Here is a 14,032-nt window from a genome sequence, read left to right as displayed (position 1 = left end):
AACAATTTTAAAATTAAAGCTCCAAGAAAAACAAAACAAAAGATTATGGTTGGGACATTAGTCATTTAGGGCTTGAAATTCTAACATGGTGATGGACAACAATTTTAAAATTAAAGCTCCAAATAAACAAAAATAATTTTATGGTTGGCCCATTAAAATAGGATACTCACATGGGATATGTTACAATAAAGAGGCAAAAAATTGTAGAGGCATCTGCTAGCTTTGCAGGGGAGCAAGGGAAGACATTGAAAACTCCATGATTCAGTGCCCCCATACAAGCCAAATCTGGAAGGATGTGGAGACGCTGACGGGTATCACACGTGTGGACTGGAACATCTGTAGAACAGTGTCCCGAAAATTAGTTTAGGAAAAAGGAGTTGAAAACACATAGAGCTATCCCACGTTTAGTTCTTTGATGCATCTGGCTAGCCTGTAATGACAATGTTTTTAATTTTAATGACAAGCAGTAGCCATCATTTCAGGTATATTTGCAGGTGATTGGCTTGTTTCAAAGTTGTAAAATGGAGATAAAGGGCAGAAACCCAAGACAGATTGTGGAGCTGCTGATAAACAAAGCAATCCCGTGGGGTTTCTTTGAAGGGATTTACCAGGGCCCTCATGATTTTCTGTAGTCATGGGGGACTTCTATTCTTCTCTGAAAATTATTGCATTAAGTTTAAGGCAGGCTTGGGCACAGGTACAAACTATCTTGCAGAATTATCTGCTCTACTTAAATTGGCTTTCAAGAAAGGGATAGATAGGAATCAGGATGCAGGCTTTTGGAGATTCTCTATTTTCTATGAAGTTGATGAGAGGGCAGAGCCAATTACAAAGTATTACTCTGACGCCTATAGCAGATCAGCTAAAAACGGTCTCTGAGCTCTTTCAAAGCATATCTTATACACATATTTATAGGGAACTGAACGAAGAAATGGTGTAGTTTAAAAGGAGGGCCAAAACATCAAAGCAGGTGTTTTGAAGTTAAAGAATCCCTGGATGGTGCTAAAACATCATCCATCCACACAGTTTCTTTAAGTCTTTTTTCTGTATTTTCTCAGGAAATAATTTATTACACTATACAGTTTTTTGGACAACTGTTTATTTATCTTTTGTTTTGTAATAATACATATGGATCTGTATAAATTCTAGCAGGAGTTTTAATGATGTCAATTACTACTTTACAGTGGTTAGAAGGATTTATTTTTGAAGAGGTTTTATACCTGCATGTAGAAGTCAGTCAAAGTCTGAGTAGCTACTGCTAGCTCAGTTCAGTGTCTTTTCAACAAGTGCCATGAGCACCTTAAGAATATAATGATCAATTCCGTTATGGATAGAGGTTATGCTTTTTATCCCAAGAAAAGAAAAGAAAAACACAAGTGAGGTGTCCAAAAGTAGCTACAGTTATTAAATATATTTCAGCAATTGGTGTTTACAACATTCTAGTAAGTATGATAAACTAAGAACAGGAAAACATGGATAACTAAAACATGCAAATTGTAATTTTTCTAAGACTTACTTCTTTCAGTGTAGTAAGAATCTCTCTCAATGCAGTAGGCGCAACTGCATCATGTGCAATGAGCTTTTGGAGGCAGGACAGGCCTAGAACACTCAACTTTACAGTCTTGACTTCACAAGCCAGCAAAAAGATTCGTATTATGTCATCATTTTGTGCAATCTCACTGGGATCAGAAAGTGATCGAAGCTGCAAAGCCATCCCCAAAGTATATATATTACACATAAATTCCATTAAAACTAATTACAATAAATTGAGCAACAATAAACAAAAGAATTTGTGTACTAATCTCTGCAATAGAGAACATATTTCACACACACTTAAGAGCAACACACTTCTAAGGTAGAGGGTGAATGCTGTGTCCCTCTACTAGTTGTGTAAAAAAACACCATATACAAATGAGTTATTTTGGTGATAAGCTCATAATTATACAAGGTCGTGATTTGAGATGTGTAGGATTTTCATCATCATGTTTGTACAAGGCCACTTATAGTGATAATTATAGTGTAAGCTAAATAATGATCTAATTATGCCTCAATGGCTTGGTCCTCGAGCTAGGGTAACTCTCTCTTTTTCAATAAATAGAGTTTTCCCCTTCTTTCTGTGCATTCTATTATCAGTCAATAGCTGCAATCTAGTTTTTTTTCTCTTGATAGATATCTCTTGGAGAATTCTTCTTCCAACAATATGAATTTGCAGGTGCATACGTGCCCCTAACCATTTTGTGATTTGATGCATTCCATAATGTCCCTTTAATTTCTATATTATTCTGGGCTTATTTTTGCTACAATTTCATATTCTATGAGTAGCATGTGGCTAAAACTTGTAGTTGTCTCATGATTCATCTTTTCTTTTAGAATTTTTTGCTAAGCTCATTTGATTATCTTTAAAGAAAATATTGCAAAAGCCAGATGCAAACTGTCGAAATTTTGAAATCTACCCAATCTGAAATTTTCACCTCACTTCAATGAGGCCACATATCTACTTCACAAAGGTTTCAGCCTTAGTACTGAAACTAATTCTTCAATAATTATGCAAGAAACTTCAAATCTGTCCAACACGACTTCAAGGAAATGCAACAAAGTAGACACCACAAAGACTTCAAGCATAGATCATTTCAACAGCCCTTAGAACAAGATTTTCAATATACAGATCTGAAACTTACCTTCATTGCATCAGAAATATAACAGCGATAAATCAGATCTGAAAGTTTGATTAAGCATGACAACATAGCATTCAGCGTTGCTGTCATAATAAACCAGCATACTAAAACAGACATGAAACTAGCTCAATAGATGAAAAAAATCAGATCCGCAATGATGAATTAGGACAATGGTACACTTTGTATTATCTTAGTAATGAACATAATGTACAATACCTCAGCTCATCCCAAATGTACAATACCTCAGCTCATCCCAAGCTGGTATAACAAGTCCTTTAATCTTATCCCAAGCAAGGACACTTCAACACATCCCAAACTTTAGCTAGGGCATTCACAATCACCACAAACTCTAACCAACAATTAAAAGGCCAAGCCAGGCATCCCACCGACCTCTATAAGCAAACCCTTGGAGATTCGAAACAAGCCAGCATTGCACCAAAAGTCAAATGCCAATATCTTCCACTTGCATCACATACAAGCTATCAAGGACATTCACACACCAGCATCCCAGAGCCAAGGAACCCTAACACTAGCATCCTATAAGCCAAGGAACCCTAACACTAGCATCCTATAGGCCAATGAACCCTAGCACTTCCATTCCACGAGCACTAATCCTTGTTACAAGAATAAAATATGATCTTCCAAGATTCTCCAAATAGCTAGCATCACACCAACAATCAAACACCAATATCTCCCACTTGCATCCCATGAGCTACAATACTCAGCACTTGCATCCCACGAGCCAAGGAACCCTAGCACTAGCATCACATAAGCACTAATCCTCACACCAACAATCAAACACCAATATCTCCCACTTGCATCCCATGAGCTAAAATACTCAGCACTTGCATCCCACAAGCCAAGGAACCTAGCACTAGCATCACATAAGCTATAAGTGTGATTCACACACTTGCATCCCATAAGCTACAATACTCAGCACTTGCATCCCACGAGCCAAGGAACCCTAGCACTAGCATCACATAAGCACTAATCCTCATTAGAAGAGTAATACGTGATCTTCCAAGATTCGCCAAATATTTGGCACCACACCAACTAAACATCTCTAAGAGACAAAGTAGTTGTGCTTAACAAAGACACTCTCCTCCCTTTACATAGACTAAGATGACAGAGGCCAATAATAAAACATGGACTAAGTCCACAAGCAACCCTAGGTTATGTAAACAAACAAAGCCCCACATGGAGCACTCCTCAAAGCAAGGAGTTGACATGTCACACTAGGATTTGTCCAACCCACAAAGAAGGCACACCCTCCAAGTTGGGTATTCACATGTCAGGTCCTCCTCCAAAAGATGGTGCAACCTCTAATCAATGGCTCTTCAACTCAAGCATTCCTTCCCAAACTACACAAGGTGGTTACATGCTCCTAGGGCTAAGCATCAAACCTTGAAGTGCCTAACACCCTCCCCCAAAGTGGTAACTTCACATGTGCCAGGTGCCTCTCCTCAAAATGTGCACCCTTGTAGAGGATGCCAAACAAAGCACACGTGTTAGCTAACAAATCAAGAATTGCCCCTAAAAAAGGCAAGCATACACCCAATTTAAGCTCTCCAAATATAAGTTGGAACTAAACAAAGAGGCAGGGATACCATATGCCCTTCACCCCATGAAGCACTCTCCTTGCTAGGTGAAAATGCTTTCAAAGCAACCAAAAGCCAACAAAAAAATAGCCTTAGTAGCTAAGTCTCCTGAAATTAGGACACTTAGACCCACCAACAAGGAGACACTAGGTCAAGAATATATATACACCCATCAAGTGTGATCTAGTGTCAACTTGGAACCATTTTTTATTTTTGTTGAAAATATGGGTAATCTTTACTTAAGCCATCTGTCGACCCACAACTGGGTGTATTGAGGACTCTAACAAGCCTACATAAAGTTAAGTTACCCACTTTATCATTTATGACTAGGATGTTTAGTCACCTTCTTAGGGCTAGTACCTGAACCTTATAAGGATGTGTATAAATACACGCACTCCTCATTTGTAAACATATCCATTCATTATTGGATTGTTAATTTTTCTCATACCAGATCTAATTTATTTTACTTCAACAATTTATTAAAACCACAAAAAATATTTATCTCAAATATTTTTTAATTTGCTGAAAAATAAATGCACCGGTATATTAAATTAAAAATGCAACAAAAATAAAATGAAGAGATTAATCACACCACAACAGCAAATTTACACCCAACAAAATTTTCCTTCATTAAATTTCTCAGGAAAATTTTGGGTTAGACTCACAGAGAATACATAGAAAAATTGCAATTGTTGGGCACTGGGAACTCAGCCACACTATGAAAATCAGAGTCAAAGAATTCAGCATCAAGAAATCGAACAACCTGAAGCAAATCAGCCCTAAAGAATTAACCTATCTCACCAGCAAATTGGCCTTCATTTCTCCTTGTTCCGTACAACCTCTACGAACTAGAAAAATTGGCCTCCCTGGATAATTCAACCTCATCCACAATTCAGCCCTCTTCTTCAACAACTTGACCTCCCTCTTTCCTAAACTCAACCTCCTTGAATTTCTCCCAAAATTCCCTACTTCATGTTGATTTGGGGTAACATCGGATGTGCTCTAGCCACGAAATTTGTTGGAGAGGTTGGGGCACATGAGATCTCCAATACCTAGAAAGGGTTTGGGCAGATTCTAAACAGTTCAGGAGATATTCAAATAATTAATATTTTTAATGGAGTCCCTAAGTCTAAACTTAGGGAAAATAAAATATTAATGTGTATTAATATGAAACTGTGTTAGAATGGTCCAAAAGACATGGATCAAGCCAGTTATAATCTTAGCCGTTGATTAGGGACTTAATCTCGGCCGTTGATATGTCAACAAGAAAAGTATAAGAGGAGGCTTGAAGGTCACTTGAAGAATACACCGAAGTGATCAGTCATTCTATTCTCTGAAGCGGGGTTTGCTAAGAGAGATAGAATTAGTGATCGGGAGTTGCAGCTGAGGGGCATTGAGTATAGAGAGATAGAGAGGTAGAGATAGTGTCGGGAGAGCAGCGCAGTAGCTGGGGAGAGTGACGCAGAGCCAGCCAAGGCTCACGCAGAGGCAGCCGGGAGCTACGCAGAGCCTCAGAGAGGCTAGCATTGTTGACGCAAAGGGCCAGAAGGCTGACGTAGACCCATCCAGGGTGACGCAGGGCCAGCGCTGGGGCAGAGAGGGGCTGACGCAATCCAAAAAAGGTTGACGCTGGGGTTTCTGGGGCAGATTGGTGCTGAGGAGCTGCCAGAAGGATTATCCAAGGTTTCAGCCAGGAGATTTGTCAAAAACTGAGAGGTATTACTGCCAAGGAAATTCTCTGTTGGGTAGGCCAGTGTCGACACACAGATTGTACTCTGATATTGCTTAATAAGAAAACCCTCAAATAGTTGCACCGGTTTTCCCACATTGGGTTTTTCCAGGGACATTGGTCCAAAAATAATGGTGTCATATGGTGTGATTGTTTCTGTTTCCTTTAGTTGTTGATCTGTAATATGTTGAGCATGCACTAGTGTTTATTTTCAGTATTTACATTGTAAATAACTTGTTAAGTAACATAACAAGTAGGTAGGAATAAATCAGATAAAGTGCATGGAGGGTTTCTAACTAAGTAGACTTAGAAACTTCAACATGGTATCAAAGCGTGATTGCAGATCACAGGAGGACTGAGGACATCAGCCGAGCGGAGCAATAGCAGCAGAAAACAGTTGTCCCAAGGTGACAGAAGTTGTTTCTAGCAAAGCAGCAACAAGGGAAGGGTGACGCAGTGCCTGCGTCATCAAGGGTGAGCCAGGAAGAGGCAGCGCAAAGGCTAAGGAAGGCAAAGGGAGCCTCACGCAGAGCCACGCAGAAGCTGGAAGCGCTGACGCAGTTGACTGAGGAGGCCGAGTTGCTGGTGTCAGGATTGCGCAAAGCCTAGGAGCTCTCACCTTCAGGTTGCTGGGGTTTAGAAGGCTATGGGAATATTGCAGAGTGGAGCTGGTGAGGTATTGTAGTCAGAACAGTACCTGACAGAGCAAGGCCAAGAGGAGGGAGTTGCTATCGAGGGTTTCTAGCCGAGGAACCCGGATCAGTGGTGCGGTTGCACAAGACGATCAAAGTAGGGGGCATCTCGATAGCGACAGAAGGATTTCCAGGAGGGAAATCAGGACTCAGAGGGAGTCCAGAAGAGAACTTCCAGATGGGAAGTAGAGACTCGGAGGAGTCGAACAGAGAACTTCCAAGAGGGAAGTAGAAGAGCATCATGGCACTACACAGAGTAAGAGACCAGGATAGACTAGACGGAGCGTCGAACTTCGCAGTCTGGAAGGCCAGAATCTTATCCGTACTTGACAGAAATCGTGTCAAGAACTTCGCCTTAAAGGTTATAGCTATCCCAGTCAACCCCAATGATAACGACAAGTACGAGGAGGCAATGGCGAGGGCCAAGAGCATCATCCTTGACGGGGTCAAGGACCATGTAGTACCACACATTGCCGAGAAGGAAACGGCATATGAGATGTGGGAGGCCCTCAAGAAATTGTACCAGCATACTTCTGTGCAGAGAAGAATGTTACTTGAGAATCAGTTGAGGTCGTATCAAATGAAGAAGGGAGAACCGATCAACACCTTCCTCGGAGGACTAAACGAGATCCGAGATCAGTTTACTGCTATAGAAGCCACGCCAAATCAGGAGTTGATGGTGAGGACGGCCCTGAATGCAGTCTCAAAAGACTGAGAAGTATTTGTCTAGAGTATACTGGGCAGAGGAACACTTCCACCTTGGGATGAGATGTGGGCGGCTCTTCGCCCGGAAGAGATCAGACGGTAGTCGAAGACGAGTAGCAGAAGCAAGGGGATCAAAGTCAAGCAAGAGGAGGAAGATGATGCCCTAGCATCTGAGGGAAAGCAGGAAAAGCGGAAGAAGAAGGATCTCTCCAAGATCACGTGCTTCCACTGTGGGGAGCTGGGTCATTATGCGACCCAGTGTCCAAGGAAGAAGAGTAAGGGAGAGTCTTCCGAGACTAAGGCAGTGCTAGCACAGGCAGAGAAGGAAGTTTTGACAGACGATGATTGTGCCATGAGTGCACACGCACCACTTGAGCGAAAGTGGGAAGACATCGAGCTGTAGTTAGGCGGGCTACAGGTAATGAGGGGCAGGATCCTCGAGGTACCCAACCTCTTGGATTAGACCTTGCTACGGGAGCCTCGAAGAGAAGTAGCAGGACTGGCTGAGTCGGGTAGAGATGGATGCGAATGAGGAGGCAGAGAGAGCTACAATGCAGGAGTCCTGAGATAGCGCGAGACTAGCACGCTGCAGCAGTGTGAGAGGCACAGGAGTGTTGCAGCAATGCGAGAGGCACAGGAGTGTTGCACCAGTGCAGGATGGCACAGAGAGGTGTGCAACGATGCAAGATGCAGGGAGTTGTTGCAACAGCGCAGAGGTCAGAGAGGGAGCACTTGTCAGCAGCAGAGGGAGCTTCAGCGTCAGTGGGTATCTCTAGCCCAACAGAGAGGTCAGTTGGGAGATCAGTTACTTACTTCTCAGTAACTGAGTTGCAGTGCAGCGGTAGGCAGCACGATGCAACATGATGAGAGGAGGTGCAATGCTGGGAGAAAGGACCAGCAGCAGCACGGATGCAGCAGTGGCAGTGGCAGAACCATGGGCAGCAGTACAAGATACAACAGTGCAGAGGATGGTGGGCAGCAGTACAAGATAAAACAGTGCAAAGGATGGTGGGCAGCAGGCCTAGCATCAGCACAGGGACCGATGCCGGATGATCAGAGTAATACTCAGTGAGGAGTATTGCTAGAGCACAATCCTCGCTAAGAGGGAGTGTTGATTTGGGGTAGCATCGGATGTGCTCTAGCCACGAAATTTGGTGGAAAGGTTGGGGAACATGAGATCTCCAATACCCAGAAAGGGTTTGGGCAGATTCTAAACAATTCAGGAGATATTAAAATAATTAATATTTTTAATGGAGTCCCTAAGTCTAAACTTAGGGAAAATAAAATATTAATGTGTATTAATATGAAACTGTGTTAGAATGGTCCAAAAGACATGGATCAAGCCAGATCTAATCTTAGCCATTGATTAAAGACTTAATCTCAACCGTTGATATGTCAACAGGAAAAGTATAAGAGAAGGCTTGAGGGTCACTTGGAGAATACACCAGAGTGATCAATCATTCTATTCTCTAAAGCGGGGTTTGCTAAGAGAGATAGAATTAGTGATCGGGAATTGCAGCTGAGGGGCATTGAGGACAGAGAGACAAAGAGGCAGAGATAATGCCGGGAGAGCAGCGCCGTAGCCAAGGAGAGTGACGCAGAGCCAGCCAAGGCCCACACAGAGGTAGTTGGGAGCTGCGCAGAGCCTTAGAGAGGCCAGCGTTGTTGACGCAGAGGGCCAGAGGGCTGACACAGGGCCTCCTAAGGTTGGTGCAGACCCATCCGAGATGACGCGAGGCCAGCATTGGGCAAAGAGGGGCTGACGCAATCCAGAAAAGGCTGATGCTGGGGTTTCTGGGGCAGATTGGTGATGAGGAGCTGCCGAAAGGATTATCCGGGGTTTCAGCGAGGAGATTTGTCAGTAACTGAGAGGTATTACTGCCAAGGAAATTCTCTATTGGGTAGGCCAATTTCGGCACCTAGATTGTACTTTGATATTGCTTAATAAGAAAACTCTTAGATAGCTGCACCAGTTTTCCCACATTGGGTTTTTCCAGGGACATTGGTCCTAAAATAATGGTGTCATATGGTGTGGTTGTTTCTGTTTCCTTTAGTTGTTGATTTGTAATATGTTGAGCATGCACTAGTGTTTATTATCAGTATTTACATTGTAAATAACTTGTTAAGTAACATAACAAGTAGGTAGGAATAAATCAGATAAAGTGCATGGAGGGTTTCTAACTAAGTAGACTTAGAAACTTCAACACTTCACTTCTCCTCAATTCTCTTCAATCTAGTTGAGACTCTCGCTCTAAAGAAAATCGGTTCCTTCATTTGTGTGTCTTCACCTCTCCCTTAGGCTTATTTTATAATTTCATTAAGCCAAAATCCCTAACCCTAATCTCCTAAGTGATCAATGGCTAGGATTAAATCCTAAGCCTCACTTGAGATCAACAATTGAGATTATATCTAAGTCACTTAAATAATTTTATTATTTATCCTTAGAACTTTGGCCTAATAGTCCACAATAATTAATTAGATTAATTATTGTACTTTTCCTAAGTTAACCTTAGGAAAGAAATCATAAAATCACTTACTCCACCAAGCAAGCACCTAAAGAGGCAATCAAATATCTTCTACATGCTAAGACACCAAGTTTATGTAGAAAACCTTCCAAAAATCAACAAAAATCAACATTTCCTCCTAGGAAGGAAGGGATTCTCCACCACCCCCAGCTTGTCTCTGTAAAACACAAAATTCCCCTTCACTAGAGGCTTGGTGAGAAAATCTACTGACTGCTCCCACAGATTCTCTTGCTCTGATATCTTGCTCTTAGCATCTGCTCTACTATGGAACATAAAATCTCTGTAATAGAAGCAGAACCCTTTTTTACTGTCCTCTTCTAATTAAATTGCCCAAGGGAGGATGAAGTAGCCTATCTAATCTCACAGGCTATAGTCATTTGTAAAGGGGGAAACACATTATTTGATGTTATTTGGGTAACATTAGATAATTTGGGGTAAATGGAGGGAAACCTGTTAGCCCTTCAAAATAAAATTAGGAGGGACAACCCCAAAGGGAATCTACAAAAAGCAGAGAGGAGAATCATTTTAATCATCATGGATTGTAGTTCCTTCTGATTTGTGAGCTGAGGCTCTTGAGAGTTTTACGACCCCTTTCTTCTGGTTGGTAACGGAGGTGAAAGATTCCACCCTAGCCAATCCATCTCTCTTTACTCTGTTTAGCATAATTCCCGGGGCATCATTCTCCATTTTGCGGCAACAAGGTTTCTGAGGGAACAATTATGTGGCAACGAGGTTCTGTGACATTATTTGGGCAGCAAAAAGGACTCTTTGAGATAGCATAGGTCTGCCTGTGGCAGCAAAGGTTCTAGGGCTCTATCTGGCAGCAGACAATTTTAGGGAATTTTCTGTGGCAGTGTAGGATCATAAGATCAAATTCAGTGACAGTGTGGGCTTCTGAGATATTATCTTGGGCAGAGTGGGTTTGAAAGCCCTCTGTTCTGAGCTAGTGAGGGTGTGAGAAACCCTACTGTGGCTGCAAGCCACTCCTGAAGCATTTTTTTAATTGTAGCAGCTCCTCTCTCTGAAGGTCAATTTGGGCAGTGGATCATTTCTAAGGGCTCAATTGTGGCAGCAGATCCTTTCCAAGGGTCAACTATGATAGTAGACCCTTGCTGAGAGGTCAATCGAGGCAACGGATCCTTTCTAAGGGTCAATTGTGACAGCAAAATCCCTTCTCAAGTCTGGTCTGGGCAGCGAGGCCTATTAGGGCATCTCTGGATAAGCAACAAGGTCTAATCTGAGCACTGAAGGGCATTGTTAGGGTGTTCCAACTTCCCTGAGGCAGAAAGGAAACTGATGATCTTGTAAGTTGAATTAACCAAAATGGACAGTTTGCTGATAGGATTGACTGATGTCGTAACCCTTGTGTAAGTGGCTGGTGCACTGAATAAAAGATTGTCACTGTTTATAATCTAATGAGTACTTTATAGCAAGGACTGCTGGTTTAACAGCACTAGGAATGAGATTGTAAATTGGTAGTCTGTTATTTATTATTGGTATTGCTGGTAATATCTACTACTTGATTACACTGTTGTGCATTCAATATCATCTCTGTTTGAAATTAGAAGAAACACTGTGATATCGGTGCAATATTGTCATGTGCTCTTTTCAACCCTAAGGGATATTACACTTTTTTCCCCTTTGGCTAGGGCCTGTTACCCATTCTTGGTTGTATTGGTTACAATTTTTTATCCTCTTGATGCTTCAAGAATCTTCTTGGAAAGGCATATGTCACTAGCTCAACATGCGTGAGGCTGCCATGGCTTCCACATAGCACTGAAGTGGATAGAGTAACCGTCAACTTGTCAAGAGTGTAACTTTTGCATTCTAACTCCGTTTCTTTAATGTAATATACAATTAGAAAGCCAGATGACCCTACAACCCAGATCGATTTGAACACCAAAAATTAACCGGAAATCCCGAAAAGGGATCCAAAAGTTCAGGACTAGAATTGGGAAATTCAGGTTCTGTTCTTAAATGGTCCCTGCATGTTTATGACTCTAAATTTCCCACTCCATAAAAGAATTCTAGAAGGAAAAATGTAATGATCCATTTTCGATCATCTAATGAGAATGGTATAGACCGAGTTAAAAATGCAGAAGGACGCTGTCACAAGGCAGTTGCAGAGGGACAATGTTCCTCAGACGAACAGAGAACTCAATAAATTACAAACAGAGAAATGAGATCAGCAGTGATACCAGTAGCAGCCAACACCAGTGCCAGCATCAGGCTTAATGGTATATTGTAGATCGTGGAAAACCCGATCTTGTTTTTGTTTTTGTCACACTGTGAACAATTATTGTTAAATTTTGTAATCAATAATCGAATGGTAAACTCGATTACTAAAATGCCGATATTTGGCAGTTGCAAAATGTAAATGTGTTAACGGAATGACAAGGTTGAGATATGGAAAATGTAAGCAGTGTCTCCATATGAAAACAGGGGCCTATAATTTTTAGGGGCATTTACCCATCGTTGTGTAATTGCCGGAATAAATTATGTTTACAGATATCCAACCAGCATATAGAAGCAGATGTGCCCTCCACATAACATGTCGTATGACAGCAATTCTGTTCTACAGCTGTAGAAACGATGTGTTCCACGGGAATTGAACATAGAAAATTTGGTTTCGCTAAATTCTGGAGGTAAAATTCCCAACAGAGCAGTTTCATTTACCTTTAGGCAATTTTTCAGTTACATTGAACAAGCTGTTAATATACAAAATTAATAAACTCGTAGCAATGAGTGGTCACTCCAAGTAAAATGCGGTGAATATAAGAAGGGATCCAGAAACTAGAGATATAAAGTACCTTCAATATAGCATGTTCCGCTGCGTCTTTTACAGCAGGGTATTTCCGCCTTGCTTCGGTAGACAGGGCCCGCAAATCGGCTTCGAGCACGGCCATGAACGCCATTAGCACTCCAGAAGTGTATTTTTCCGAGGGATCCGCTGAAGAAAATGGCTGGATCTCTACAATGACGTGTTGCGTTGGATCTTATTCATTAAATTTTGTCGCGGTAATCATCTCCGCCTTATGATCAGTCACTTAAGTCTGGATCTCATTACTGGGTCAATTTATTTATAACCATGAGTTTTGTTGACGAAAAAGCTGAAATAGATGACCAGGGTTCCGGAGTACACTCCTCTCCTGTTCGGTTGTACATATATAAATAATGCTGACAGAGAGACCGACACTGCCACTACAAGAGGAGAGTAATGGATGATGGATTGATCGTTTTCTCGTCCATTCCCCTCCCTGATCAAATCTATTTCGATTTGATTAATATTTGGCTTTGGGCAGGTGAGGCACCTTAAGTTGGATCTGTATCTTGATTTGGATTTCGATGAAATTGTCGATGAGGGTTAATGGATTTTGGATGAAACTATCCGTGAAGTTGAAGTATTCAATTTTGAGGATTTAGTGAGTATGAAGTTGATTGGGTGATGAACTTGATGAAGTTTAATTTTAAATTAAATAACATGGATAGAAAATTGGTATGTTTATTTATTGTGAGGTGTGTTTTTTTGTTACGAAATGTTGTTATGAAATGAAATGATATTTTAAGGTTTATGAGACTAAAAATAGTCTATGAGAATGTTAGTTCCGTGTTTTTCGCTTTTTGCAATTCAATCATTTTCCAATTCAAATTGATAATGAGAAGACCCAACCTTCCAACAATCCCCTCACTGAAAAGACAATGCCAAGAAACTGATGCTAACATGTTCTCATAACTTTTTCTGATGTCTTTGAATGCATCACATTCCAAAATGAAATGTTTTTCTGATTCCACTGCACCAGACATGTAAAATGTACACACCCGTTCTCCCAAACTTCTTTAGGCCTTTTCCACCGTCCTATTTCACACTGAAGTTGATGCGAGTTGGTCCTTAATTGAGCAATAAGAACCTTTGCCCTCCACGGAATGCTAGCTCCAATGAACTCTTTTTGTTGTAGATCACACGTAGGGTTGAATTCCTCAATGTAGTACTTTTTCTTTCTACCCAACTCTTTTCCCCATACCCTTTTACGAAACTTCTCCATAACAAAATTCTTTAGCTCCTTGCTATTTGTGGGACAGGCATTGAGGTAGATATTCCATTTTTGCA

General features: G+C 41.3%; 1 protein-coding gene across 1 annotated transcript in view; it reads right to left on the bottom strand.

Moving 5' to 3' along the window:
• Window positions 1-13,296, bottom strand: part of LOC149205701 (uncharacterized) — a 374,510-nt gene extending 361,214 nt beyond the window's left edge. Inside the window, exons 1-2 of the mRNA XM_089397482.1 lie at window positions 12,735-13,296; window positions 1,517-1,702 (exon numbers count right to left, since the gene is read on the bottom strand). Of these exons, the coding sequence (XP_089253608.1) occupies window positions 1,517-1,702; window positions 12,735-12,839 (291 nt within the window). The 5' untranslated portion in view covers window positions 12,840-13,296. The remainder of the gene's footprint in view (window positions 1-1,516; window positions 1,703-12,734) is intronic.
• Between the last annotated feature and the right edge of the window lie 736 nt (window positions 13,297-14,032).

Source organism: Pinus tabuliformis, chromosome 1_2, assembly GCF_031772625.1.
Source record: "Pinus tabuliformis cultivar Carrire ecotype Pingquan chromosome 1_2, CPIR1, whole genome shotgun sequence".
NCBI lineage: Eukaryota > Viridiplantae > Streptophyta > Pinopsida > Pinales > Pinaceae > Pinus > Pinus tabuliformis.
This window is presented reverse-complemented; position numbering and strand designations above follow the sequence as displayed.